This window comes from Topomyia yanbarensis, chromosome 1 (assembly GCF_030247195.1).
Source record: "Topomyia yanbarensis strain Yona2022 chromosome 1, ASM3024719v1, whole genome shotgun sequence".
NCBI classification, from domain to species: Eukaryota; Metazoa; Arthropoda; class Insecta; order Diptera; family Culicidae; genus Topomyia; species Topomyia yanbarensis.
Window position 1 is genome coordinate 66,892,158 of NC_080670.1, and position 27,409 is coordinate 66,919,566.

Genomic DNA, 27,409 nt, shown 5'->3' on the forward strand with positions numbered 1-27,409 from the left:
TCTACAGTGGAATTGCAGAAGCATTATCCCGAAAATCGATTCGTTTAAAATCTTACTAAATAATTTGAAATGCGATGCATTTGCCCTATGCGAGACATGGCTCACTTCAGAAATAACCCTACACTTCCACGATTTTAATATTATTCGCTTGGATCGAGAAGACTCTTACGGAGGAGTACTTTTGGGGATCAAAAAGTGCTATTCTTTCAATCGGATCGACCTCCCCTCGACACCAGGCATTGAAGTTGTCGCTTGCCAAACCAGAATTAAAGGCAAAGAACTTTGCATTGCTTCCACCTACATCCCCCCTAGAGCCTCAGTTAGCCACCGACGGCTTTGCGATATTGCGGAACTCCTCCCCGCACCGAGGCTAGTTTTAGGTGACTTTAACTCCCACGGCACGGCATGGGGTTGCCTTCATGACGATAATCGATCTACCCTACTCCATGAGCTTTGCGACAACTTCAATATGACTATTTTGAATACGGGTGAAATGACACGGATTCCTGTCCCTCCAGCGCGACCGAGCGCCTTAGATCTGTCCCTCTGCTCGACATCGCTGCGGTTAGATTGCATGTGGAAGGTAGTCTCTGATCCCCACGGCAGCGACCATCTGCCAATCGTAATTAATATTGCTAACGGTTCAGGGCCACCGAATACAATCAATGTTTCGTATGACCTCACACGAAATATTGATTGGAAGAGCTACGCGTCCGCGATATCCGAAAAAGTAGAATCGACACAAGAGCTTCCTCCGGAGGAAGAGTACGGGTTCCTGGCTGGCTTGATTCTCGATACCGCGATTCAAGCTCAGACTAAACGCGTACCAGACGCGAATTCACGCGGGCGTCCTCCCAATCCATGGTGGGACAAAGAGTGCTCAGACGTGTACGCGGAGAAGGCCGCTGCGTATAAGACCTTCCGGGACGACGGGCTGCCAGCTAGCTACCGACAGTACGCGATGGCGGAAACGCGCATGAAGAGTTTGATAAAAGCCAAAAAACGTAGCTACTGGCGCCGGTTCGTCGACGGACTAACGAGAGAAACATCGATGAGCACTCTTTGGAGTACGGCCCGGCGCTTACGAAACCGAAACAGTACCAATGAGAGCGTGGAATATTCAAACCGTTGGATATTCGATTTTGCCAAGAAGGTTTGTCCGGATTCCGCCCCGGCACAGAAGATCTACCGCGCCGCGTCCCCTCACAATAACGCGAACGAAACACCGTTTTCGATGGTGGAGTTCTCACTTGCTCTCTTATCATGTAACAATAAAGCCCCAGGGCCAGACAGAATCAAATTTAACTTGTTAAAGAATCTGCCAGACTCTGCCAAGAGACGCTTGTTGAATTTATTTAATAAGTTTCTTGAGGGTAATATTGTCCCTCATGACTGGAGGCAAGTGAAGGTCATTGCCATTCAAAAACCAGGAAAACCAGCCTCCGACCACAACTCGTATCGACCGATTGCAATGCTGTCCTGTATCCGAAAGTTGTTCGAGAAAATGATCTTGTTTCGCCTCGATAATTGGGTAGAAGCAAATGGCTTACTGTCAGATACACAATTTGGTTTCCGCAAAGGCAAAGGGACGAACGATTGTCTTGCGTTGCTCTCAACAGAAATTCAAATGGCTTATGCTAGCAAAGAGCAGATGGCATCAGTTTTCCTAGATATAAAGGGGGCTTTTGACTCAGTTTCTATCAAAATTCTTTCTGAGAAGCTGCACCAGCATGGTCTTTCACCGACTCTAAACAACTTTTTGCTAAACTTGCTGTCTGAAAAACATATGCATTTTTCGCATGGTGATTTATCGACAACACGAATTAGCTACATGGGTCTTCCCCAGGGCTCATGTCTAAGCCCCCTTCTCTATAACTTTTACGTGAATGACATTGACGAATGTCTTGTCAATTCCTGCACGCTAAGGCAGCTTGCAGATGACGGTGTGGTCTCTATTACAGGTCCCAAAGCCGTCGATCTGCAAGGACCATTGCAAGATACCTTGGACAATTTGTCTGCTTGGGCCCTCCAGCTAGGTATCGAGTTCTCCACGGAGAAAACTGAGCTAGTCGTATTTTCAAGGAAGCGTGAACCAGCGCAACTACAGCTTCAATTAATGGGTCAAACTATTGCTCAGGTTTCAACTTTCAAATATCTCGGGGTCTGGTTCGACTCTAAAGGAACCTGGGGATGTCACATTAGGTATCTGAAACAGAAGTGCCAGCAAAGGATCAACTTTCTCCGTACAATAACCGGAACATGGTGGGGTGCCCACCCAGGAGACCTGATCAGGCTGTACCAAACAACAATATTGTCGGTGATGGAGTACGGGAGTTTCTGTTTCCGCTCCGCTGCGAACATACATTTCATCAAACTAGAGCGAATCCAATATTGTTGTTTGCGTATTGCTTTGGGTTGTATGCACTCGACACATACGATGAGTTTAGAAGTGCTGGCGGGCGTCCTTCCGCTGAAAAATCGATTTTGGGAACTCTCCTATCGATTGCTCATCCGATGCGATATCTTGAACCCGTTAGTAATTGCAAATTTCGAAAGGCTTATCCAGCTCAATTCTCAAACCCGATTTATGTCCTTGTACTTCGATTACATGGCACAAAATATCAATCCTTCTTCATACTATCCCAACCGTGTCAATCTCTTTCATGCTTCTGATTCAACTGTTTTCTTTGACACATCCATGAAAGACGAGATTCGTGGAATCCCGGATCACACACGCCCGCAAGTGATCCCAAGCATCTTTCATAGTAAATTTCGAGAAGTCGACTGCAACAAGATGTTTTACACCGACGGGTCAAGCCTCGACGGCTCCACTGGCTTCGGTATATTCAATCAAAACCTCACCGCCTCATTCAAACTCAATGATCCTGCTTCAGTTTACGTCGCAGAACTTGCTGCTATTCAGTATACCCTTGGGATCATTGATACTTTGCCCACCGATCATTACTTTATTGTCTCGGATAGCCTCAGCTCAATCGAGGCTCTCCGTTCAATGAAACCTAGAAAGCACATTCCATATTTTCTGGGGAAAATCTGGGAGCGCCTGCGTGCTTTGTCTGTAAGATCGTACAAGATTACCTTAGTTTGGGTTCCCTCGCATTGCTCCATTCCAGGTAATGAAGAAGCGGACTCTTTAGCTAAGGCGGGCGCTTTGCAAGGTGACATATATGAAAGACCAATTAGCTTCAGCGAATTTTTCAGTATTACTCATCAGAGAACCCTCGAAAGTTGGCAAACATCATGGAGCAATGGTGAACTGGGAAGGTGGCTACATTCGATAATCCCTAAGGTATCGACGAAACCTTGGTTCAGGGGGATGGATGTGGGTCGGGATTTCATTCGCGTGATGTCTCGGCTCATGTCCAATCACTACACGCTGGACGCACATCTCCGGCGTATTGGGCGCGTGGATAGCGGTATCTGCGCTTGTGGCAACGGTTATCACGAAATCGAACATGTTGTCTGGGCATGTGCCGAGTACTGTTCTGCCAGATCTCAACTATTCGATTCCCTTCGGGCCCGAGGAAGATCACCCAATGTCCCGGTTCGAGATGTACTAGCAAGCCGCGATATTCTCTACATGTCCCTTATATACACGTTCCTCAAAACCATCAATATCCAAATTTAAATGCCCCTATCTTTTCTCTTATCATTTCCAGAAGTGCCCTCTTCCGCCTACCGTACCCCAACGATGGTTTGATACGACTCCAAGACGAGACAAAACATCTGTCGAATGAACCAACAACACGAGATCTACAGTACAACATCACACGCGCAGCGCGGTGTGTTCCCGATCCGTATCTGAGCCGTACTACGAAATCGTCTAGAGGAACCCCTGCCGGCTCGAGGAAAACCGCCCGGCGTCCCAATACTTGATACATCCGTTCGAATCTGTAATCCTGGCCGTTGAATCCTGATGCCGGAAACTGAAGTTTATATCCCCCCCCCGTTCAGTCTTGTCCACCCTCTCTCCCATGCCTCTGATACACAGATGTATGTCTTCACCCCCTTCTCCCCTTGAATATCTTTCCAAAACTTATGTGCCCCCCTATCTTCTAGTGTTAGTTGATCAATCCATTCGAATCTGTAATCCTGGCCGTTAATTCCTGATGCCGGAAACTGAAAGTTTATATCTCACCCCCCCCCCCCTTCAGCCTTGTCCACCCACCCTCCCATGTCTCTGATACACAGATGTATGACTTCACCCCCTTCTTCCCTTGAATATCTTCCCAAAATTTATGTGCCCCCCTATCTTCTAGTTTTAGTTGAACAATATTTAATCCCGTTAAGAAATGCGCAACAGTACCACTACTTTAAAATAGTCCTAATTAATTCCCCTTAATCTTGAACCACTCTTTCTAGTTATCTCTAGTTAATAAGCTTGTAAAATGTTCCGCTTAGTTAATAATTATTTTTTCTACAATCTCCCTTCTAAAAATCATAAAGTGAATTACTATACAAAGAACACACAAATGACCCGTCCCCCAAATCTTACGAATATTATACTATACCCTCTTTTATATGTATAAGTTAGCTGTAGTTTTTTTTTTAGTTTTATTATATAAAACAAAATAATATTGAAATGTGTATCCCCCTAGTTTTAAGAAATTCAAAATGTAAAACAATGAAAAAATGGCACCTTTAAGCTAACGCATACGTGCCTTATCAAATAAACAAATTGAAAAAAAAAAAAAAATTAACAATTCGTCGCTGTTGTGATATCTTATGACAAACGCCATTTTGGGGTAAACTGAGCTAGATATGCCACATTACTTGTTTGAAAAATCTCTACAAAGTGGCGCTCTCAGAATTTTGAAATTCTACTTGGTTACATAGATATAGCGAGAAACATGATGAGAAATTGTGAGTTTTTTACTTCAAAACACTGTATCTAGAGATTTGCTCAAGTTATATTGAATTTTTAGATAATTTTATGTATGAAAATGTCTGAGGATTACAATGGCATAAACATTTTCAAAATAAAATTACACGAGTTGTGAGAAAAACACAGTTTTAGTTTTAAACTGGAAATAATGGATGTTTGGGAACACTGTAACCAAAAATAACAATTTTTCTAGATTCCCTGACTCATTTCCTTCAAAATGCATTTCACCGATTGTTTATAGACCATATGAACAAGAAATTAATAAAAGGGGGTGGGCGTAGCGTAGTTGGTAAATCAATTGCTTTGTACGCAGCGCACCCGGGTTCGGGACCCAACCCCGCACATAGGGTTAGAAATTTTTCATAAGAGATTTTTCTAATCCGAAGAGGTGAATGACCTTAAGGTTAAAACAACTATAATCTAAATAAAAAAATTGAATAAAAGTTAAAAATTGATGATTTTTTTCTATAGAAAATTTTCCATGCACGATTTTGACACGCCATACAAATTTTGTCATCAATACACGCCTATGACACGTGTGAGTGCGACTTTTGGTTACATTCATAGTAAAAACTCGCAACATAGTCAACCGATCTTCGTAATATTTGAGAGATTAATGCAGAATAGATAGAAGCATCAATTGTCTTCTTTGTATTGTTTATACCATTTATAAGTTTCAAGATATTCAATCTCAAGCTTTAAAAATCGTTTTTCTCGAAATGTGCTAAATGGCGCTTGTCATAAGATAGCACAACAGCGACGAAATGGAGTAGTGGCCGTCGCTCCACAGCGCTGTTTTTTATGGCTTGCGGTGAACATGGTGTCTCACGAATCGCTGAACTGAAAATTATAGAATAGACCTTAATTTTTAGCATTCTTTACTGATTCAGACGTCCGGAAGTCACGCAAATGGCTCTGAACGAGAACCGCTGCACAGAAGAGTATTCATATCAAAAAGCTGGCCAAAAGCATTAATATAATTTGTTCTACGAGAAAGATCCGGTAATTAATGGAAACTAGTGTAATAAGATGCTTTCATATTTCATAGTTTTCATATGAAATTATATTGTAATTATATTTGTACGCAATTTAAAGTGCGGTTCCATTTTTTTATAAATAACTGTGCCCGAATGATTCGAAAGCGTCGTTTCGAGCAAAAGAGTCCGTTTTGCTGCGTTGTGTTCAGTCTATTTCGTTCAAAACGTCGTATCTTTTACAATTTTTGGAATAAACCGCTCAAATTTTGCACAGATATTCTCTAAAAGTAGATGAATTGTTTAAAAACATTGAAAAAGCAGTTAATTCTAAAATCGCGTAAATAAACGCTAGGAAACTGAATAATACATCGTTTTGTAAAATACCCATTAAACAAAAAAGGCAGTAAGTGGCAGCAATTTTACTCTTGGTTCACTTACTCAGACATTGATTTCTCCAATGATATTAAAATTCGAGGTGAGCAATGGTGAGAACATAAAAAAATATCACTTTATAATACTAAAATATTTGGGAAATATTGGACAATATATTCAGCTCGAGTATAACTGTCATATACATTGAAATATGTGTTTCATTTCGATTTTCGAATATACAAACCAATGGTATTAGCAGATACTTTAGGACTAACCGGTAGATAATACTGGTTCTTAGATAAATGAAAATAAATATCTTGACTTTTTTGACGAGAATTCGTCGCTTTTATTTTATTCTCACTCTGGCGGCTCACGGTGGTTGAAAATGAAATAAATAAATCAAACAAGGCTTCCAAATTGTGTAGTGGCTATCCAGGAAACTAGTCATGTTGGATTAGAAGCTATTGCACGAGTTTGAAGTTTTCGCTTTTGGCCAGCTTTTTGGGTCAAATACTTCACTGTGCGCTGGTGGCCTAAGTAGATTTCGCTAGATTTTCAGAGCAGTGTGCACCTAATGCACTAACGTGAGTGACGGATGATTATCGAAGAGTTTCGCTAAAGAAATTTTTTTAAGTAGTAATGATGGTTGTCTCGAACGGCTTTTGTTTTTTTTTCAATTTGTTCTTTGGCATTAGGATATAATATTTCAAGTGAAAGATACTACTTGGAAGTTTCAGATCGATCGGGTGAGGTATTCGAAAAAAGTTGCTCACTAGAGTGGCTCGCGGTTGTATGGGAACACTTTAAAATAATTTAAACCAGCGGGAACAGTACTTTTTGAGCTCCTTTTGTGACCCCAAATATCTGCGCAAAATTTGGGAGCAGTTGGTTGCTCCTTGAGTTTGCGTTCAAAATTTGTATGTGATTTAGCATGGGAAAATCAATTATTTTGCATTTATGTTACTGAAAATCACTGTTTCGCTCACTATGGCAAACCAGCTTTACAAAATTATAGTTCAAACTTTGGTTAACACCTTCGTTAAAGAAGGTAACTAGTTACGAGTTTTCATAAAATAATTATAACTATTTCAAAACTTCTGGTTCAAACCAGAAATTCATTATTTCTTTCAACACTGCCAGTGCAACACCGACATCGACATTTTAAACTAAAATAAATGTAGTTATATCCATCGCAAAGACTTGGTACCTCAAAATGAATTATTGAATAACATAGACGTTTTTTAGTCAATTAGTGAGAAAAATACATTGTATGAACTTATTATCAATACTTCAGTTTTACCTCCTTCAAGGTTACCTAAAACGAAAAGAAAAAAAAATTCTAAAATATACTCTGTTCGACTTATAATTTTTAATTAAGTCATTTTCACTGGCAAACCTTCAAATTCTCTTATTAAATTACTAAAGAAGTCAGCAATCCTTAGCTGAAATATGCCGTCAACGATCCTAAAATTTTATTGACTGACGAGTATAGTTCGGTAAGAGAATTGTTTTACTGATTTGACTACCAAACGGTTTGCTATTCAAAACCTTAGTAAAATTTTACGGAAACCAATAAATTTCAATTAACCTTCCGGAGGTCGCGCAAATGGCTCACTGAACGAGCAGCCGCTGGTGCTCTGAGACGGTTTTGCTAGATTATCAGAGCGTCGTGCAGTCAGTGCACTAGCACGAGTGGCGGAAGGTTAAGTGTGCGAAGGGGTGCCGCGATGCTACTGTTCTATATAAAACAATGGAAGAAAGTGTTTCTTGTAATACTAAAAACTGAGACAGTTGATTTTTACTTCGAATGGAAAAGGGAATATGATAATTATTATTAGGTTTTTAGAATCATTTTGTACCAGTAATTTTCTAAATTTGTGTAGACTGTACTATTTTTAGACAATTTGAAGTGAACTCTGTTTCACTGTTACTGAATCCAATTTCATCAAAAACATTCGAGTGCATGTGAAACTGAATGAGAGGCATACGGAAATATGCCACGGCTTGCATTTATAATGAAGAGGTTTCCACGGTTTCCGCATCTCATCTGCACCGTCCGCCAGTCACACGGCTGATTGGTTAAGTCACTCATGGATACCTAAATTTTAACTCTCGTATCAATCTGTCGGTAATCCGCTTAGCGGTCGATTCTCAGGTACGGGTTCGTTTGTAAACAGGACAGCGAATAAATTGTATAAGCACTTAATGCTTGCACATAATTCATGAATAACGTAGGAAAATTTCGAATGCCAGATTAATGATGAAAATATGTGCTTTTAAAATCGGAATGGCTTAAAAAGTGGGATTCCGAAACTCATATAGCAGATTTTATGCAAAGCATCATAACATTATATTCAATTTTTAAATTTTGCAATCACTTTGATGGCTTTAGGTTGATGATTTTATTGTCAAACCACTTGGTTTTCAATCCTGAAGATATAAATATATGGACTTCAAATTTGTATCACTCAAATAAAAATACAATTACCAAATAGGATTGATTGAAATAAAACAAATTCGGTTAACCTGTTCGTGGTTTTTATCATGTATCCGCAAACATGCCGCAATCTTCAGTTGCACTGAGAGAAGAAAACGATCCTCACCTGTATAGCGGCTTTCCGGCACTTTCGCGAAACCACAGCACCATGTATACGCGATCGTTCACCTCATCCGGTGTGATGTCACAAGGTAGAGTTGCTGTCCGCCCGAGCACGGCTTCTACCGTTGTCGTTGAAACTGTAATGGAAATCGTAAAAGGAAAAGAAAAGGGGTCAGAATGCTGTGGACAAAGCCAGTACAACCTGAGGGGCTCAACTCAGGTTTGTAGCTAGGGTAAATGCGTTCAATTGTCAGTTCCTCGGAGAGTAGCACACACAAAACTAGTCCTATAGCAGCGATACGGTGATTTGGTCAATAACGGAAAAAGTTGGCCATAGCTCAGTCTGAATGGTGGGTGAGGAAAAAGGAAACCGTTCAGACAAGACAATCAATAACAGGTTGATTGAGGGTAGGAGTTTGTGTGACAAATGATGCTGCGGACAAATGGGAATTGGGGCAAAGAATCAATAAGGAGTTCTCTTTCTTTTGGCTATCGTGATGGTTATTAGATTAGTGCTAATGTATATTTGAAAAGGTAGGCAACACGCGTAGGAAAACTGTAACATGACTTTAATAGATATCCAGAGATGCTTATTTGTCACCAAAAAGAGAATTCATATTTAGATACAAAACATAAATCAATCGGAGTGACAAAATTCAATTATATGTTCACACAAGCGTATGTTTGAAGTTCGACATCTGGGTATAGCGTGATATTGAAAATGAGCTAGGTGACCCTGCCTGGGTCACGAAGGCATGTCAGCTCAATTATACAAATTACTTGCTATCGAATACTTTCGACGGTTACCTTGCAAATCTACTGACCAGCCATTAGGAATTGAATGTGGATTCCGGTTCAAATATTGCTACGCAAAATTGGCTACAAGTGAACCTAATTGTTATGCAATCGTGAAATTAAAATATACGAACCATTAGTGGTTGGTTACACTGACAGGGAAAATCAGTTGTTCCATAATTAATTTAGCCGTGATTGTCATCGGTCTGGAAAATTCATTCAGTGCCATTTGAATATAATAGTATTAGTGGAAACTCAGGCATGTAGATTTTACATACATACATATTCCGGGTGTTAACCAATAATGGAAGTGAAATAAGCAATTATTGGTGGTGATTTTAACTTCGGATAAAAAATGCAAATTCCGGACTTAAATGGCATGAGAAATATTAATTAATTCTGAAAAGAGGTTGTGTATAGCGATTGCCTTGTACTCAGCTCACCTGGGTTCGATGCCCAGCACCGCACTCTCTAACTCTAGAGTCTTCTAAAGATATTTTCTAACTCGGAAAAAGCGGCGAATAACCCTAAGTTTAAAATCTCTATAATCAAAATAATTCAAAAAATTAATACTGCAAAACAATTTTCAAATTTCCCATGCAATTTTAAAGGTTCCACCTATGTAGAGCACAAAAAATAGGCGTCTCTTAGAAATTGAATGCAATAGGGAGATAAATCAACAACCCGTAAAATGGTATTTAATTTATTGATTGTGATATACAAATATGTTTGTAAATAATTTCATCACCAAGATGGTGGCTACGCAGCACTTTCCGGTGGAGAGTTTTTTTGAAAGGGTCTAGGGCCTATCTACAGAAAGGTTATGCAATTACTCTTAAAATCGATTTTTCAACCGAGGCCCTAAGGGACATGTCACATATACCATTCGACTCAGTTCGACGAGTTTGTGAAATGACTGTATGTGTGTATATACATAGCAATACATAGTAGATTATATGCAAAATTACTTAGATTTGCGAGACTAGTTCACTAATGACCAATCAAAGTAGCTTTGACCACATTGGCCACCCTATGGCGGTTCTTGATACCGCCGAGGAACTTGCCAAGTTCCAAGTTAATACCACGCCTATTTCTCAGCGAACGCTCGACCAATTTTTACAAACCAGATTTCAAATGAAAGGTACAGTGGTTTTATCGACCGCTTTTGAATTTTAGTCGGATCTGACTATCGGCTCCGGAGTTATATGGTTATTAAGAATGGGGAAATTTTGGGACACAATCCCCCAAAACTGCACTTCCCCTATTTTTTGGGAAACAACGACACTTTAGTTGAAATGCTAAGAATTTTTCTTTACAAAAAGGTATAAATCGTATTTTTCCGAGTGCTACTTCAAAAGTTATGGCGTTTAATATATTTTTCCTCATATTTTCCCATAGGGCCAATGTTAAAAACTTCAAGCGAAGTGAACGGGAGTCTGAAATTGTCCAAATGATGTGAAATTTGATATTGTCACAATATCAAATAGGAGGCATCTCATAGGCCTGAGTGTTTTTTTGCAATGCCCTAATGTCGAAAGACCAACATAGCTTTTACAGACAGATCAACATCCACCAATCTAGTCCAATTTACTTCGTACTGTATTACAAATATCGAAAATGAATCACAGATAGACACTGTATACACTGATCTTAAAGCTACTTTCGATCATATAGACCACTCTCTTCTTCTGGCAAAGGCGGCTGGGCGATCCGTCAAATTTTACAAAGTGGCTTGAATTCTATCTCGTAGATCGCTCTCTGTCTGTGAAATTAGGAAATAACGAATCATATAGCGAATATCATCAACTCGTCTGGTGTGCCTCAAGGGAGCAATCTCAGATCGTTGCTTTTTTTTTATTCTTCAGTGACGTTTGCTCTGATATACCCCGAGGGTGCATGCTTGTATACGTTGATGATCTCAAACTACTGATCTCAAATTGTGCTGTATTGAACTTCAACGACATCTGGATGCTTTCTGTAACTAGTGTAGTCGCAACTTGTGTTGGCTTTCAGCGTGTCCAAATGCTCCATATTATTAATCATGCGCAGTAAAGCTTCAATTCCCTGGAGCTACAACATTGCCAGGCTAACGCTAGAGAGAGAGTGTGTGTGTCAGTTATCAGAGACCTTGCTGTACTGCTGGACTCGCAACTAACATTCAGAAACAATTACTCTGACGTTATAGCACAGGTAAATAAAAATCTTGGCTTGTTTGCGGGCACTGTATTTTTCACTTATCCGGTCTATCATGGAAATTTCAGTCATTTGGTGTCATTCTACAAGCATTTTGGTCTTAGAACTTTGCATGGCGTAACCCAGTAGAGCTACCACCTTACATCGATCGGTGTCATTTGCTCGATAAGGAAACTTTAGTCAAAACAAGAAATACATTCAGAGTGGTGTTTGTTGGATATTCACTCTCAAATCAACATCGAAGTACCCCCCAGAAACGGCGATGTGTAATGTTTTCAATAGTTCTACATTTCATGTAGAACAACACAGGTCAGATGGAAAATAAGGAGAATAAATAAGAAAAATAAATAAATAAATTGATTATTAAATTAAATAATTAATTAATTAATTAGGCAATAAATAAATAAATTGTACATGTTTGTTTAAAGTGCTTTCTCATTGACTTTCGTGGTAAACGAGGGATACATGCTAAGTGTTATAAGAATCATAGTAAATCATAGTATAGATAAATGAGAAAGGAGCAATCGCACCATTGGATGGATTAAAACGGGTTTTAATAAAAAAAAACACGCTGGCAATCGACAAAGCTGCCAGATAAATAAAACGACTACTACGTATAGCGCTTAGGAAAGCAATTACGAATATACTGTGAAAATTTCAGAGCGATCAAAAATCATTTGAGTTACATAATTCCTGATACGTTTACCTTAAAAAACGATATTTTGTGCTCTAAATATTACAAAAAATCTTTTATCCATGAAACAAAAAAATGTGCATATAAACACAATTGTCAAGGTATGAGAAAAATTAATTACGAATAATTGAAAAAATGTAGAAAGTGGGATGAGCAGTTTTTTGGAAATCGTGCTCACGGAAAACCCGTTTTTGGAACAATAACACTTCGAAATAATTGAATTTGTTAAATATCCATTTGTGAGAAAAATTTGAAGAAAGTTTGAATTTATATAATGACATAAAGTAATGATTTTATTAAATCAAGATTTCAAAATAGTATTTTGATAGTACATTTTTCAGTGAAAAACACAATCATTATTTTATAAAAATATATTAAGAATTGGCGAAGTTATGGCTTTTCTCCCCAAACCTTTTTTATTTAAGAGGCTTGCAGTGTTAAAACTCAAAAAATGAATTAGTATAGGCATATTTTTCGTACTTTAAAGATTAGCTGAGTAAATAATATGTTTTTTTGCATATGGGAACATTTTTCCCAAAAAAATCGTTGTTCTAAGCTCTAAATATTCTTTTTAAAAATTCTTATCTATGTAACAAAAATTTATGCATAAAAAAGGAATCAATAAAGTAAGAGAAAAATTAATTACGAATAATTTTAAAAAATGATAAAAATATTTTGATTTTTTCGGGATTCGTAATCACGGAAAAATCATTTTCGGAGAAACGACATTTCGAGATAATCGAGTTGGAAATTTCAAGTTAACACTGCACTTGAAGGATGAAGCGCTCCTCGAAGCGCTGTAACATTCAATCTATTGATCGGATCGCTATGAACATTTTAGACAATATTCAGATAAAGTAATAAAATTTGTTAAGATTTTTGGAAAATAAAAAGGTAAAGGCGCACTATGAAGCGTTCTGACTTTCGATCTAGTGCTCGGATCTTAATGAAAATGAATAACTGAATAAATTAAATAACAAGGTATATAACGCCAACTAGTGCCACCATGCGACCGCCATCGCCCTGCATAGAAGGAAGCTGAAGCGAAAGCGACTCGATGATCTGATAACTTCCCCGCGGGTCTGAATAGCATCCGCCAACCCGGTACTCGACGACCTACTGACAAGGCACTGTGTCGCTGATCTCCCGCTGAAAGTTACAAGTTCCGCTCTTCTCTCCATGTCACCATATACGCCATCTCCCCCCTATCCTTGATACAACTGCTGCTACACCGATGATGGAAATAAGCCCCCCTCTGAATATCTTAACAGTTATGTGTCCAACAAAAAACACCTTTAACTGGCCAACGAGGGTACCCGGGTACCTACAAATTGAAATGCTCATAACTATGGCTTCCTTTAAACGATTTGGACACTTTTAGATGTTTTGGATTCAGGAACTCGTCTACTTTTTGATAATGTACAGTAGAACCGGAATAATGAATCTGGTTTTTGGTAATCAGGATTTTCCGGAGTAATGTTCCAGTACTAGGATATGATTTGTAAGTATTAATAATGTCCTAGCAATATGAGTATCAAAACTCTTCAAATTGTCTCGGAAGTCTGTTTTTTATTGATACGGGACCCTATGGCAATTTGAAAAATGGAATTGGAATGGAATGGCCACTCACGGCCAAACGGGAACCTGCTTCGGAATGTCCGTTCCGGGGTCAAACCACTAAATGGTTCCAAAACCACGAGATACAGCCTACTGATGCAATTTTGATACCCATATTGCTAGTATTCCATTGAAGTTCGCAAATTGTACCTCAGCACTGGAACCTGCTTCCGGAAACCCGAATTCCCGAGAACCGAATGAAGTAACCCGATTCATTTTTACCAAGTCCAAAAGTGGATGAGTTCCTGAATCCAAAACGGCCAAAAGTATCGAAATCGGTTGGATATTACCTTAGTTATGGGCATTTTAGTTTTGTGGGTACCCGGGTACCCACGTCGGCCTGTTACGTAGTAAAAAAAATCAGGAGCCCCTCCTCACTCCCACCCTTACTATATCAACAATATTATTAACCCAAAAACTTGACTTAGTGAAGTTCTAAGATGTCACAAAATTTCAATTTCCAGCTATGGATAAAACATAGGAATTTAATTAATTGAAACTTAAAAAGGTACCCGGGTACCGCGTCGGACACACAACGGTTAACCAAGCATAAGTCTCCTTCAGAAAAATCAAATTTGTATTCTGTATTCCTAGTTTTAAGATAGCTGTTAATTTTATTCTTCATTGAAACTTTTGCCCCCCATCTTGTAAATTGTATCCCTAGTTTTAAGATATTTGTGAAATTTCTCATAAATATTTGTTCCCCCAAATATTTACCAAACTATATTTGTAGTTTCAAGATAACTGTAAAATATTTCGTAAAAAACTATTCCTCCCCTTTTGAATATCAAACTGGATTCCTTGTTTTAAAATTTTTCATAAAAAAATCTTTTGCCCCCACTCTTGTATATAGAATTGTATTTCTAGTCTTAAGATAGCTGTAGAATTCTTCCTCTCAATATAAAAAAACATTTGAACATTATAACCTTCTAGTTTTAAGTATTTAAAATGTAAAAAACAAAAGAATTTGACACCGCCAAGCTAACGCATTTGTGCCTATCAAATAAACGAACTGAATAAAAAAGTATGTTAAGCTTTAAATAATTATTATTTTGTTATATAGCTTGAGGTATTTACCACCATCGTATTTTCTAAAGGAAGTACGTAAACAAATTGCACCACAAGGAAAGGTTCGTCGAAATTCACCCATTTCAAACCTTCAGAAAAAAATACAACGTTTTATTAAACTTATGCAGTGTTCATTTCATTCAATTGTATTGCCATATTCGAATGCACATACCCTTCTTCTTAATTTTACTCTCTAATGTCTTGTACAATATTTAGGTCAATTTGTTTTTGTCTGGAAATAATTTTTTTACTCATTTCTGTATTAGACTTCACTTCTTTCGGAAGCTTCCGTAGTGCCTGCTTCACATAATCACAACTCCGGTGTGTTTGGGGGTTTAAGATCCTTTGGTACGAAATTGACCTCCTTAGCGTTGTACCAGCTCAGAACATTGTTATGGAAGTTATGGTACGAGGTTAAATTCAACCAGAAAAGCATAGGGCTATCGTGAGGCCTCAGAAGTGGAAGTAGATACTTTTGGAGCCATTTTGTCAAGTAGGGGATATAAAGGAGAGTTGAAACAGAGAAGAGTTCAAACAATGTCCATTGCTAGCAGGCCCGTAGCCAGGAGTTTATTTCGGGAGGGGCTTAAAAAATTATTGTATAAAGCTTTTTTTTATTTCGATTGTAGAGGTTTTAACCTTATGGTTATTCGCCTCTTTTTGGGTTAGAAAATTTCTTTAGAAAAATTTCTAACCCTATATGTGCGGGATTGATGAACGAACCGTGATGAGCTGCGTACAAGGCAATCGATTTACCAATTACGCTTTACCCGCCCCTGCATAAAGCTTTTAGTTCTAATCACTTCATATTGTCACTAGAAATTAAACGAAATTTTGAAAAGTTCCTAATGAAAACAAAGCCAAATCTAAGACAATCCATGTTCTTTGTCACAAGAAAGGCTATAGTACATCAACGAGTTATTGATATTTAATTTGATTTTTATTATTTATTTTTATTTACAAGTTACAATTTACTCTCGTTGCAACAATGGATATTCTAGAGTTCTCAGTATTTATGCGCTAACCGAATATGACAATCCTTGACGGTGCTGGAAAACGCAAGGTGTTCTAAGCTACACGTTTAAAAGGTGTAGAAGACGCTAAATCGAAAAGAGTAGAAAAATATCCATAAAATGTTCGATAGAAGAGAATGTCGAAATTTGCACAAAATCTTCTGATTTAGCAAACGAATTGTAGATGGTTCAACTTCTATTTTCTTGATCTGGCGTCCTGTAACTATTACCAGTTCTAATGCATCGTGCTAACATAATTTTTTGGCATACCCCAGTTAGGAAGAAGGATCTTTGGTGATCAATAGGATCAAAATATATGGGTCATTCCACGTCTGAGTTACAATCAAAATTTGAATTCCTTCCAATTTTTTTTTCTTGCATTCATTAGCTAAAAATAACGTATTTTGGCTGAATATGATTTTTGCCTTTCTCAATAGAAAGGTATTGCAATTGCTCTGAAAACCGACTTTTTAACGGAGGCCCGGAGGGCCGAGTGACATATACCATTCGATTCAGTTCGTCGAGTTCGGCAAATGTCTGTGTGTGTGTATGTATGTGTGTATGTATGTATGTGTGTGTGTATGTGTGTGTGTATGTGACCAAAAATGTCACTCATTTTTCTCAGAGATGGCTGAACCGATTTTGACAAACTTAGTCTCAAATGAAAGGTGCAACGTTCCCATAGGCTGCTATTGAATTTCTAATGGATCCGACTTCCGGTTCCGGAATTACAGGGTGATAAGTACGAACACGCAGAAAATGTCGATTTTAATAAATTCTGCAATGAATGTATAAAGGTGAAAAATTTTCCAAAATATGACCACAACTGCTTCGATTTGTAGTATTAGGTCACTAACATCCATTCAAAGTCTATTTGGCCACATTGGCCACCATCCTCGGTTCCGGAAGCCCCGGCGGAAGTATCTAAATTCAGAATAACAGTCACATCGGTTTCTCGGAGATGGCTAGACCGATTCGACTAAACTTGGCCTCAAATGAAAGGTATTGCGTCCCCGTAAATGGCTATTGAATTTCATCACGATCCGACTTCCGGTTCCGGAGTTACAGGTTGTGGCGTGCGATCACATAGCAAATTGTGATTCAAACCGATACTCCGATGAAAGCAAAAAAGGTAAAAATTTCGCTAAAATGTCTCTCAAACAACTTAAATTTGCTGTCCTAGGTCACCGACGGCCAACCAAACTTTCGTTGACTACATTGACCACCATAGACGGTTCCGGAAGTGCCCGGGAAAAGCGGCCATCTTTCAAAATTTACGAACTCACATCAGTTTCCCTGAAATGGTTGGGCCGATTTTCACTTAGTTCCAAATGATAGCTATAATATCCCCACAGATGTCTATAAAATTTCGTACGGATCGCTTATATGGGTCCGGAAATATAGACTAAATCGTCCGGTCACATATGAAATTCCCATATAAGCCAGAACTCAATTTTTTTTTTCAAAGGGGGGACCCCATGAAATTTCAGAAATCGAATTCGTATTTTTGATGCCAATCATCTTTAAAATGCATGAAACGTCGAGATTTTATGTTATCTCGAAAAATTTTTTTTTTGTAAAAATCGACTTTTTGGGACTTTGCCGATTTCGCACCTTTTTTTTCAGTTCAATATTACCGTGGCTGTTTTTTTTCAAAATTTTAGAACTCGAACTCTTTTAATGAATATAAACAACGCACACATTCTCGTGATTCATAATTGAGAAAGGCACAATTGCACCGCTAGGTGGATTAAAATAGGTTTTTTTTCAAGTTATTAGTTTTTGAACTTTTGAAGTTTATAACATTGATAATTTTTCAATCACTTATAACTCGGAAACGATTCGATATATGGAAAAAAATATTAAATAAAGAAGTTGTGTACTCAATGAGCTTACTGAAAAAAAATGCAATTTCTTTTTGTTATATAACTTATGAAATTTGTAATTGTTTGAAACAAATTGAATTTTTTAAAGTGGGACCAATTTTTTTACTTATTATTTTCTTTAAATATGAAGAATCATGTTAAAATAATTGTGCAAAAATTTGGGAGTGGATATCAAAATACTTTGCGAGATATTACAATTATAAACTTAAAACAAGGCAATTTTACACCAAACGCCTAGTGATAGGTCTATTGTAATTGAAACATCTCGTAAAATACTTCGAATTTCTTTCTGAAATTTGTACACAATCTTCTCGATATAATTATAAATTATTTGCAAAAGCTACAAAGATTTTTTTGGATCAACCCGGAAAAAAAATTATTTGTTACTAATATTTGCATAATACATAAATTATTTAACAAAAACAAATATTACAAAAAAATCCCCGCCTATTGGTGGGGATTATCTGCCTACAAGATGGCGCTTCGGAACAAATTTTGTTTTCCTCCTATTTCGTTGAAAGTCGCATCAACGCGCGATGGGTATTAGCTAATATTTTATAAAGTTCAAAAACTCATAACTTGAAAAAAAAAATATCAAATTGAGCCAAAGTAAGAAAATCGTGTCTATAATTTTCAGTTAAAGAATGCAAAAAAATTGGAGGGAACTAAAATTATAGTTGTAAATCGTGGAATGACTCACATTTTGCAAATTTAAGACTATTTTGGGGGTATTCCAATGTTAAAAGCAAATATTTTTTTTAAAGTCCCCCGAAATCAAATTTATTTTGATTACATAACTATATTAAGAAGATTATGTAAAAATTTCAGAATGGAATTCGAAGTGTTTTACGAGATTTTTCAGTTATAACAGGCCTTTCACTGGGCATTTAGTGCAAAATTGCCTTGTTTATAATTGTAATATCTCGCAAAGAATTCCACTGCCAAATTTTTACACAATCTTTTTAACATGATTTCAATACTTAAAGAAAATAATAAATAAAAAAATTAAATTTTTTTCAAGCAAACTTTTTTATTTAATATTTTTTCCATATATCGAATCGTTTCCGAGTTATCAGTGATTGAAAAATGTTCAATTTTATAGACTTCAAAAGTTCAAAAGCGAGTAACTTGAAAAAAAAAAAAATATAATATTTAGCCAAACCAAAAAAATACGTGTCAATTATTTTTAGCTAAAGAATGTTAGAAAACATTTTGGAAGGAATTGAAATTTTGGTTGTAAAACTGACGTGGATTGACTTATGTATTTCAATGATTTAATCAACTAAAGGTAACTGCCCGGAATTTAATCTATTCAAGAAAATTGTCCACAACTCGAATGAAAACCACTTAACACTGTTACTACTATCTTCTAATTTACGTAAAATTTTACTAAATGCTTCATTGCTGACAACATAACTAGAAACTATAAATGTGAACAAGCTCAATAATTTCAGCATCTCTCATAGAAGGGAATACATCGCACTTACTTCCCCTCGATTTCAATTTATTGATTCCTTTTTGCTTTTTTTCTCCGTGTTGTCTTATCATCTTATTCCATAAAGACCAAAAATAAGACAAAAGGCTGTAATATAATGAAAACATGAAATCGAAACAATAATCCCACCTTATTGACTTATAGACTCAACTAGTTGCAACATGTTAGTCGCTCTCCGTTATAACCTACTGATGTCTGATCAATCTATCGACACGTCGTTTTCAAACTTACATAGGCATTAATTAGAAACCATCGAAAGCGACTAAAATGCTGCTGGCGGTCGCAACATTTAGTTTATTGACTAATATGTGGTTTAACATCAATTGATCAATTGACATCCGAAGGAAAGTAAGTGTAAAATCACGTCATTTAGTCCTACCGCTACTGTGTACCTTTCTGTATCAACAAAATTAGTAATATACGATTCGTGAGTTTATGAACACCTCAGGAAAACCGCTGGTTTACCACTTTTTGGCTTGTTTACTTTTTCACGTTTTTATTGCTTATTGTTCGATTTTCCAGACTAACAGTGTTTCAATACGGCCCGCATACCCCACATAAAATGAAATTGAGTGTCAATAGAAATACTATTGCATTAAAATGATGCGAAAATAAAAAAAAACTGTCGTCTCGGCTACAACTATGTCATCAGCTAATTGAAATGATTTTGTTTAGCACGCTTGAGTGAGATGCCTGACGTTTATATTAAGGGTACAGTGCTCTAATCTATTAGAGAAATCCAATTTGCGTATGATTTAACTAACTTTCTTTATTCAACCCAATATCTAGCAAAAAAAAATGAGTTTTGTTAGATGCCATCACTAGCGATAAATGTTAATTTTGGGAAAGTTTTTGTACTCAGTTTTCTATGAAACTTCTAAATTTTTATTATATAATTCGTTTATTTGAGTCGGTTCAATGCATTAGCTAAATGAAGCCTTGAGTCTTTAATATATTTCCATATGTAAACAATGAAAATGATAAAACGCTAATGTTTGTCCAGCAGATCTCGTGCGATTGACCTGTTTACTGATTGAGAAATATTTTTCATAACCAACCGCGTCTTGGTGGTCGTTCATATCTATCTTGTACACTTCCGTATTATTATCGTGGTAACTGCAATGTCCATGTTCGCGAATATCTGATTTCATTTTTTTGTCCCCTTACGGGCCACCAGTGTCGACTTCCTCAATTATGATGCTGACTGTTAATTTTGAGATACTAGACGCAGTTTTTGCCGTCAATATTATATGAACAGCAGCCACAAATTTGGCAATTGTTTGTTTTTCAGGTAATCGTATTGGAGACTATGGATGTGCAAAGATGAAACGTGTATAATGATACTATCGCATTGCGCTTTGTACGTGCAGAGTCAGGTAGGACGAAATCCTAGCTGACACTGCCCGTCTAATTCCTAGATGTGTCCGTTGCAATAAATTTCATTTTTTCCAAATGTGACAGGAATCTTTTGATGGCCACGGTTCAAATAAGTTAAGTTTGTTTATTGGGGCTTTAACCTCCTGGTCGTTCGCCCGCGGTTCAAGTAAGTGGTATCAGAACTTGTAGCCGAACATTGATTTTCTCATCATCCATATATATGAGAATCAACCACGTGTTACAATTTGTAAAATGACTGGTTTCGCCTGGGCTAATTTGTTGAATAACATTAGTACTGAATGCCTGACAAGGTAGAACTCGTTAAAGGCGAAGTTCGCAAGCTTAACCTCTATTTTCACCTACAGCAAATATTTCCCATCATGAAATTCGGTTATGCAAAAATTCCGGAAGTCAATAGCCTCCACGTTTGGCTGGAGCACCACTTCTTGCTTCTGCGAATCAATCATCCGACGTATCACCCCAGCAAGAATTAAAGTAATAGTTTCTTTTGTTCTTCCGACGAGTCACACAATATGAAAGGAAGTGTGTTATCAGACTCGGCATACTGAGTAGATATCGTGACCGATGTCTTCGGTGGCTCGAAATAGCAATCTTCCTCACCATTCTCCCATTAATTTGTTGAAACCAAACAAGATGCAATTTATTTACGAGTTACCGAAAACATGTTGCTTCTTAAATTTATTTTTGAAAAATTTCGGGGTGGGCTTTAGCCCCCTAGCCCCCCCTCTGGCTACGTGCCTGATTGCTAGCAAAACCATACCGTTAGGAAATTTCCAACAGTGCTTTTGTTAAATATATAGGAAAGATGTAAACCAAAAGTATTTTCACCAGATCTATAACGGTATTGTTTTGCTAACAATGCGCATTATTTAAACTGTCCTCTGTTTCAACTCTCCTCAGTTTCCCCTACGCTTGCCTATTGACCGTTCCAGTTGGCACGAACGGGGTGGTTCTCCGCTTTCCACACGAACAAAGTGTCTGCCAAATCAATTTTTTTTCGGAAAACTTTGACACATCCCTTCTTGTTTATTTCGTCATACATAAAAGGTTTCCTTAAATGCAGTTTTTTCGTCACATCTTTCACTTCTTTTTTTATTTTCGATTATAGAGGTTTTAACCTTAGAGCCATTGACCTCTTTTCGGGTTAGAGAAATCTCTTTTGGAAAAATCTCTAACCCTATGTGCGGGGTTGGGGCTCGCACCCAGGTGAGCTGCGTACAACGCAATCTATTTACCAACTACGCTATGCCCGTCCCCATCTTTCACTGAATTATTGTAATTCTTCTTCTAAAGTTCAACTACCCGCTTGTGATTCTTCACACTACACTGGAATTTTTTTGAACATTTTTTTCTTCCTATCAACAGTCAATCGTTCGTTATATCGTTTAGAAACCCGACTTAACGTAGATTCGATTGTTCCCAGCTTCTTGCTAATGGTGAGAGAGGTCCGGATTTTCAAGTCACGTGCGCAAAATTTGTTTACTGGTGGTGTTTTTCCGACACCATGTTCGCAACGGTTGCACAATCGCTAATGAAATGTAAACAATACGCATTTAACTAAAAAATTAAGTAAAAATATTCAAGCGAGAGAAGGTTACAGCAATTTGATTCCGTGCACCCTTTATAAAGCTGCATGCCGTATTTTTAACATTCAAAATATATAATATTAAAAAAATATTTTCCAGATATGCACAAAAATAGCAATATATAAGCTCACAATTATTACAATGGAAAATGGAAAGAACAGTGAGCAGTGAGTTTGAGAGTTGAATTTTAGTAGTATGATACTAACCATCAGTTCTCGACATCACTGCACGCTCCAATTCCGAAAAACAAACGTGTGCACGTTTTAGTCAGCCCGCATTAGTTCACCGTTGGCAAACTCCGCTTTGAACAGTTTCAATGCTTCCGCTATAACAACACCGATACGAGGAAAATGATGAACGAACATAAACTAAGTAATTTCCTGATCCTCGGAATATAAACCAGATTTCACCAATCAAAATCAAAGTTCGTTTAGATCCAACAAAGCTGCCGTGGATTGAGCCTTCACTAGCTATGTTACACATGTATATGATCCATCCTCGCTCGTGCGGGGGTATATCCACAATGCGATGAGATACACTGTTCGGCTTACCCGCTGTGTTGGTTCAATCTAGTGCAAAAATCCAATTTCCACACATGAATCAATTTCCAATGGATGAACAGAATCATCAATTCGTCCACTAGCTCTGCCCAAAACGAAAAGTCCGAAGAAGGAACCCGAACGTCTCCCCCTTTCTTCGCTCATACTAACATTATTGAACATACGTTAGGATTTTTTGTAGTCGTCTTCTCGTGATCGGCTCAATCTTTTATATCGCCTGCTTTCAACTGATTTCCTCTAGGTCGGTGCGGAGTTGGCTCCGATTATGTGCGGTTCCGATGATCCCGAACCCGGAAATGACGAGAGAAATTCAGTACTGAAATATGAATGGAATCCTTACACAGTATGTATACCACAAACACGTCGTAAATATATCGTGCCCAGGGATAAAAAATGTTGCTATGTTTCCTTTGCCGAAAATTCCTAAAGAGTGTTGAACGAGTAAAAGGGAAGGAATGCTTTCCTTTCGGCTACAATGGAAATATATTCCAATTTTGTTTCTTTATCAGATCATTAAATAGAGAAACCATAAAAATCATCATTCATCTTTATTATTTCTTACCACGTGTTTCCTTGTCAATTGTGGCAGTGGAATAAGCATGCATGCAGAAATTCTTAGTCATCTGTAAATGCTACTCTCAAAATCATGCATTGAACAGGTGGTTGAACAATACACAACATTAAAAACTACCAGTAGAAAAACATTACTTGTTGACTACATTTGCAGGATGGGTTTTGTTTCATTACCCATTCTAATTTGTTTTGACGACTTCTCCGATTTCATAATTAAAATCAAAACCGATGTTTATGAAGTGAATCCCTTGCTGTAATCCTATATTAAAGATAAGCTGAAATAATGAGCCTCACCCTGAACTATACAGAGGAGGCTTGTGAAGAATAAAATTGTTGATAGAGGCCCCAGAATTTCCACTAGATCAGTAGACATCTGGAGTAGACCACAGTTTGCAAAAGAGCAACTGAAGGGGGCAGTTCCGAAAATGAAAGAAAGGCAAAATGGACTATGATCTGATGAGACTAAGGTTGGATGTGGTGGGAATCGATTAAGACATGGAGTAGGGAATATTATTGATGATGGTTGGTTTTTCCTGGTACGGAGTTGGTTCAGTTTGCCAGATCAAGCGTATCATGCACCAATATCTTTATGCAGAGATCTTTAAAGACTTCTTACTTATATATGCTGAGTGAGAAATAAAATGGTAGTTTATGCCAGACTATTGACTGAAGAATATCGCTATAACAGTTAAAAAGTGAATGGATAACCAAAACATCTATGTAATGAAGAAAGTAGTTAATTTCGCTAAGACGGTAAGAAATAACGGTTATACTACTGGGTTCTGTCATCACCGAATAACTGATGTAACTTTAATTCTGTAATGTGCCCGATACCCGACACTTCCGAATATGTCGATAGTGGACAATATATTCAAATAATCTTTAATTGGCCATCAGTGATTTCGACATGCAAATAAAAATAATTTGAAGTCCATTTTGATGGATTTTAAACTTTTGAATTATTACGATTGTACTGCAATCCTCTGTAACCGTAGTAACCAACCTGTAACTAACAGTCAATCAGGGTTCGTCGCGGTGCGGATGTGGGCAGTAAATGGATAGTCCGCACCGCAACCGCAAAAAAATAATAAAACCGCACCGCATACCGCAACCGCATTGCATTTACCGCACCGCACCGCGCGGTTATGCGGTAAATGCGGTAAAAATCATGTATTTTAAAAATTGTGCTGAAAAATTATTCATTTGTTTTGAGTAGCCATAAATAGTAAAATGTTATTCTTATTTACACGAAAATTATCTTTGACGGACTCCTCAGAATGAAACATTTATGAAAATATTCAACTTTGCAAGTTTTATTAAGAAGGGTAAGGGTTTTGGCGTGAAAAAAACACTTTTTCTAGATTTTTTTTAAACTTTGAGTGAAGTGAACTGATCAAAACTTTTGTACATTATAGTGTATCATTTCAATAACATGCTGTAATTTTTCCATGCAAAAATATCGACAAACGACTCGGTGACGAAGCTTTTTGTAGAACGTTTCTGGAAAAACATAATTTGCGGTATTACCTGCCATTCAAAAACTACTTAACCGATTTCTTTCAAACTTTGTATACAGATTCTATGTCAAAACCCCTACGTTAAAGTTTCGAGATAAATTTTCAATTAAGGCAAAAACTGTCCAAACTATGCAAAATTTGGCATCTGGGCTAACTTTGACTTGTCACAATATGAAGGAAGACCTTGAGGGAGACTTTGAGAAACACAAAAAAATCACAATGCCCTACACTAACTTCGAAAGCTTTACTTTCAAAAAGTTACAAAATACTCTTAACTGAAAAATATTATTTGTTAATTTGGTAGAAAATGTTCCCAGTTGGACGAACAATGGACGCACGCGAAAAAAAATCCTTCGAATTCGTTTGGTTTGATGATGATAATTGCATTTTTTGGATTGTTTTTAAGTCGTAGTATCATTAGTCCATCTCTAAATTCTCCAAATTAACCAAAATTCACAGTTGAGACAATGTCATCGAAAACGATTCATAATTCCACGATTTCCAATAGGAATCAGGAGAAATGATACATTTTGTAATTGGATTTTACAGTAAAATTCAATTGTTTTTCAATGATAGGATTTTGCGTTTTATGTATTTGAAAAGGTTCATTTGTAAATTTTTTCTTTGAAGTATAAAATAAATAGTTTTCAAAATATGTTGTTAAAATAATTGTGCCAAATTATATAGGACACAGCTTATAGATTTTATTTCTTAGTAACAGTATGTTTTATCATATTTGAATGACCAAAATATAAGAAATCAATCCGAATACAGATTATATTCGGATTTCTTTTCAAATCATTGTCAAGTCTATGGAAATTAGAGCAATTAAATGTTTATCATGTTTCTCTATTGTAGGGTAATAAATAAAACTCCAACGTTCTGAGAGAGATGTTCCTAATAATGACATTGCTAAGTATTCGTTCAGAAAATAAATCTAGTTGCGTCCTTCTTAAATGGTAAAAGTCATGGCTTTAATTCACTTTTTAATTTTAATTTTTGAAGTGCGGTTGCGGTAATACCGCGCGGTAAAAGCTCATTTCCCGCACCACATCCGCGAGAAAAAGTGTCTCACCGCACCGCAGTTTTTGTGGTGCGGGTGCGGTAAATACCGCGCGGTTGCGGTAATTACCGCAACCGCGACGAACCCTACAGTCAATAGTAGCGGTAAGCTTGAATCTAGTTGGTACCGCCACACGGTATTATCTTTAACTGTCAAAAATGCTAGTGGGGCTAAATCTACTGTCAAAAAGGAAAGATAGTGTCAAACGAGAACGTGTTTTCATTTTTGTAGATAATCAATTGAAAATCAATCTGAAGCTTTAAGGGTTGAACTCTCTCTATGTCGATATTGAAGGGACCATCGACATAGGGAGGGATCGACATATAGAACACAATGAGACAACTTTTCCTTCAGGACATCATAATGCATACCGGGAAATGAAGATAGATGCTCGTGTTGGGGGGAGTAGGGTAGTAGACGACGAGGTAAAGTGCACACGCACTGCAAAACATCAAGTTGGCAAACTTGAGAAGGAATCCCTTATTTGCAGTTTATCATTCTGCCCGACATGTAGGGGAACATGGGGAGACTTGACCAGGTTTTCAGCATAAATATAAATCTCTAAAAAAGTTTTCAATCCTTCCAAAGTCATTGAGATATAATGTAAAAAGGTATTATTCGTGTTCATATTTTTTTGCGAAATTTTTAATTTACTTTTTCGAAAGTTATAAAAGTTTGAGATCGTTTTTTTTGTCAAGTCTCCCCAATGCGGGGAGACCTGACCGATGCCTGGGGAGACTTGACTAAGAGAATTTTGAAAAATCAGAACAAAAAATAATGACATAAATAGTACTGTAATCCTTTTTTCCATATTGTCGAGGCCATTAGGTAGCAGTAAAAAATATAAAAAGGGTTGCATTTCATAAATTTCGACTGTGTTTAATGCATTTCCTTTTAAGGATTAACTGTTCTGCTTACATTGCATATTAACACGTCACGAAATCAGCCATATTACTACTAACTTTGTTTACTAGTACAACAAGATATAGACTGATGTTTGATGTGGGATTTTTTTGTGAGGTGATTAACACTAACAGTAGGTACGACAGCATAGTAAATATCATAAATTTTATCTTTCATCGGCCTATTGCCACTTGGTC

The 27,409-nt window shown here is 37.2% G+C and overlaps 1 protein-coding gene across 2 annotated transcripts in view; it reads right to left on the reverse strand.

The window, feature by feature from the left end:
- The window catches only part of LOC131677846 (serine-rich adhesin for platelets), a 694,115-nt gene that overhangs the window by 228,031 nt on the left and 438,675 nt on the right, over positions 1-27,409 (reverse strand). For both annotated transcript variants that reach the window (XM_058957912.1, XM_058957911.1), the window contains exon 3: positions 8,856-8,988. In XM_058957912.1, coding sequence (XP_058813895.1) covers positions 8,856-8,988 — 133 coding nt within the window. The remainder of the gene's footprint in view (positions 1-8,855; positions 8,989-27,409) is intronic.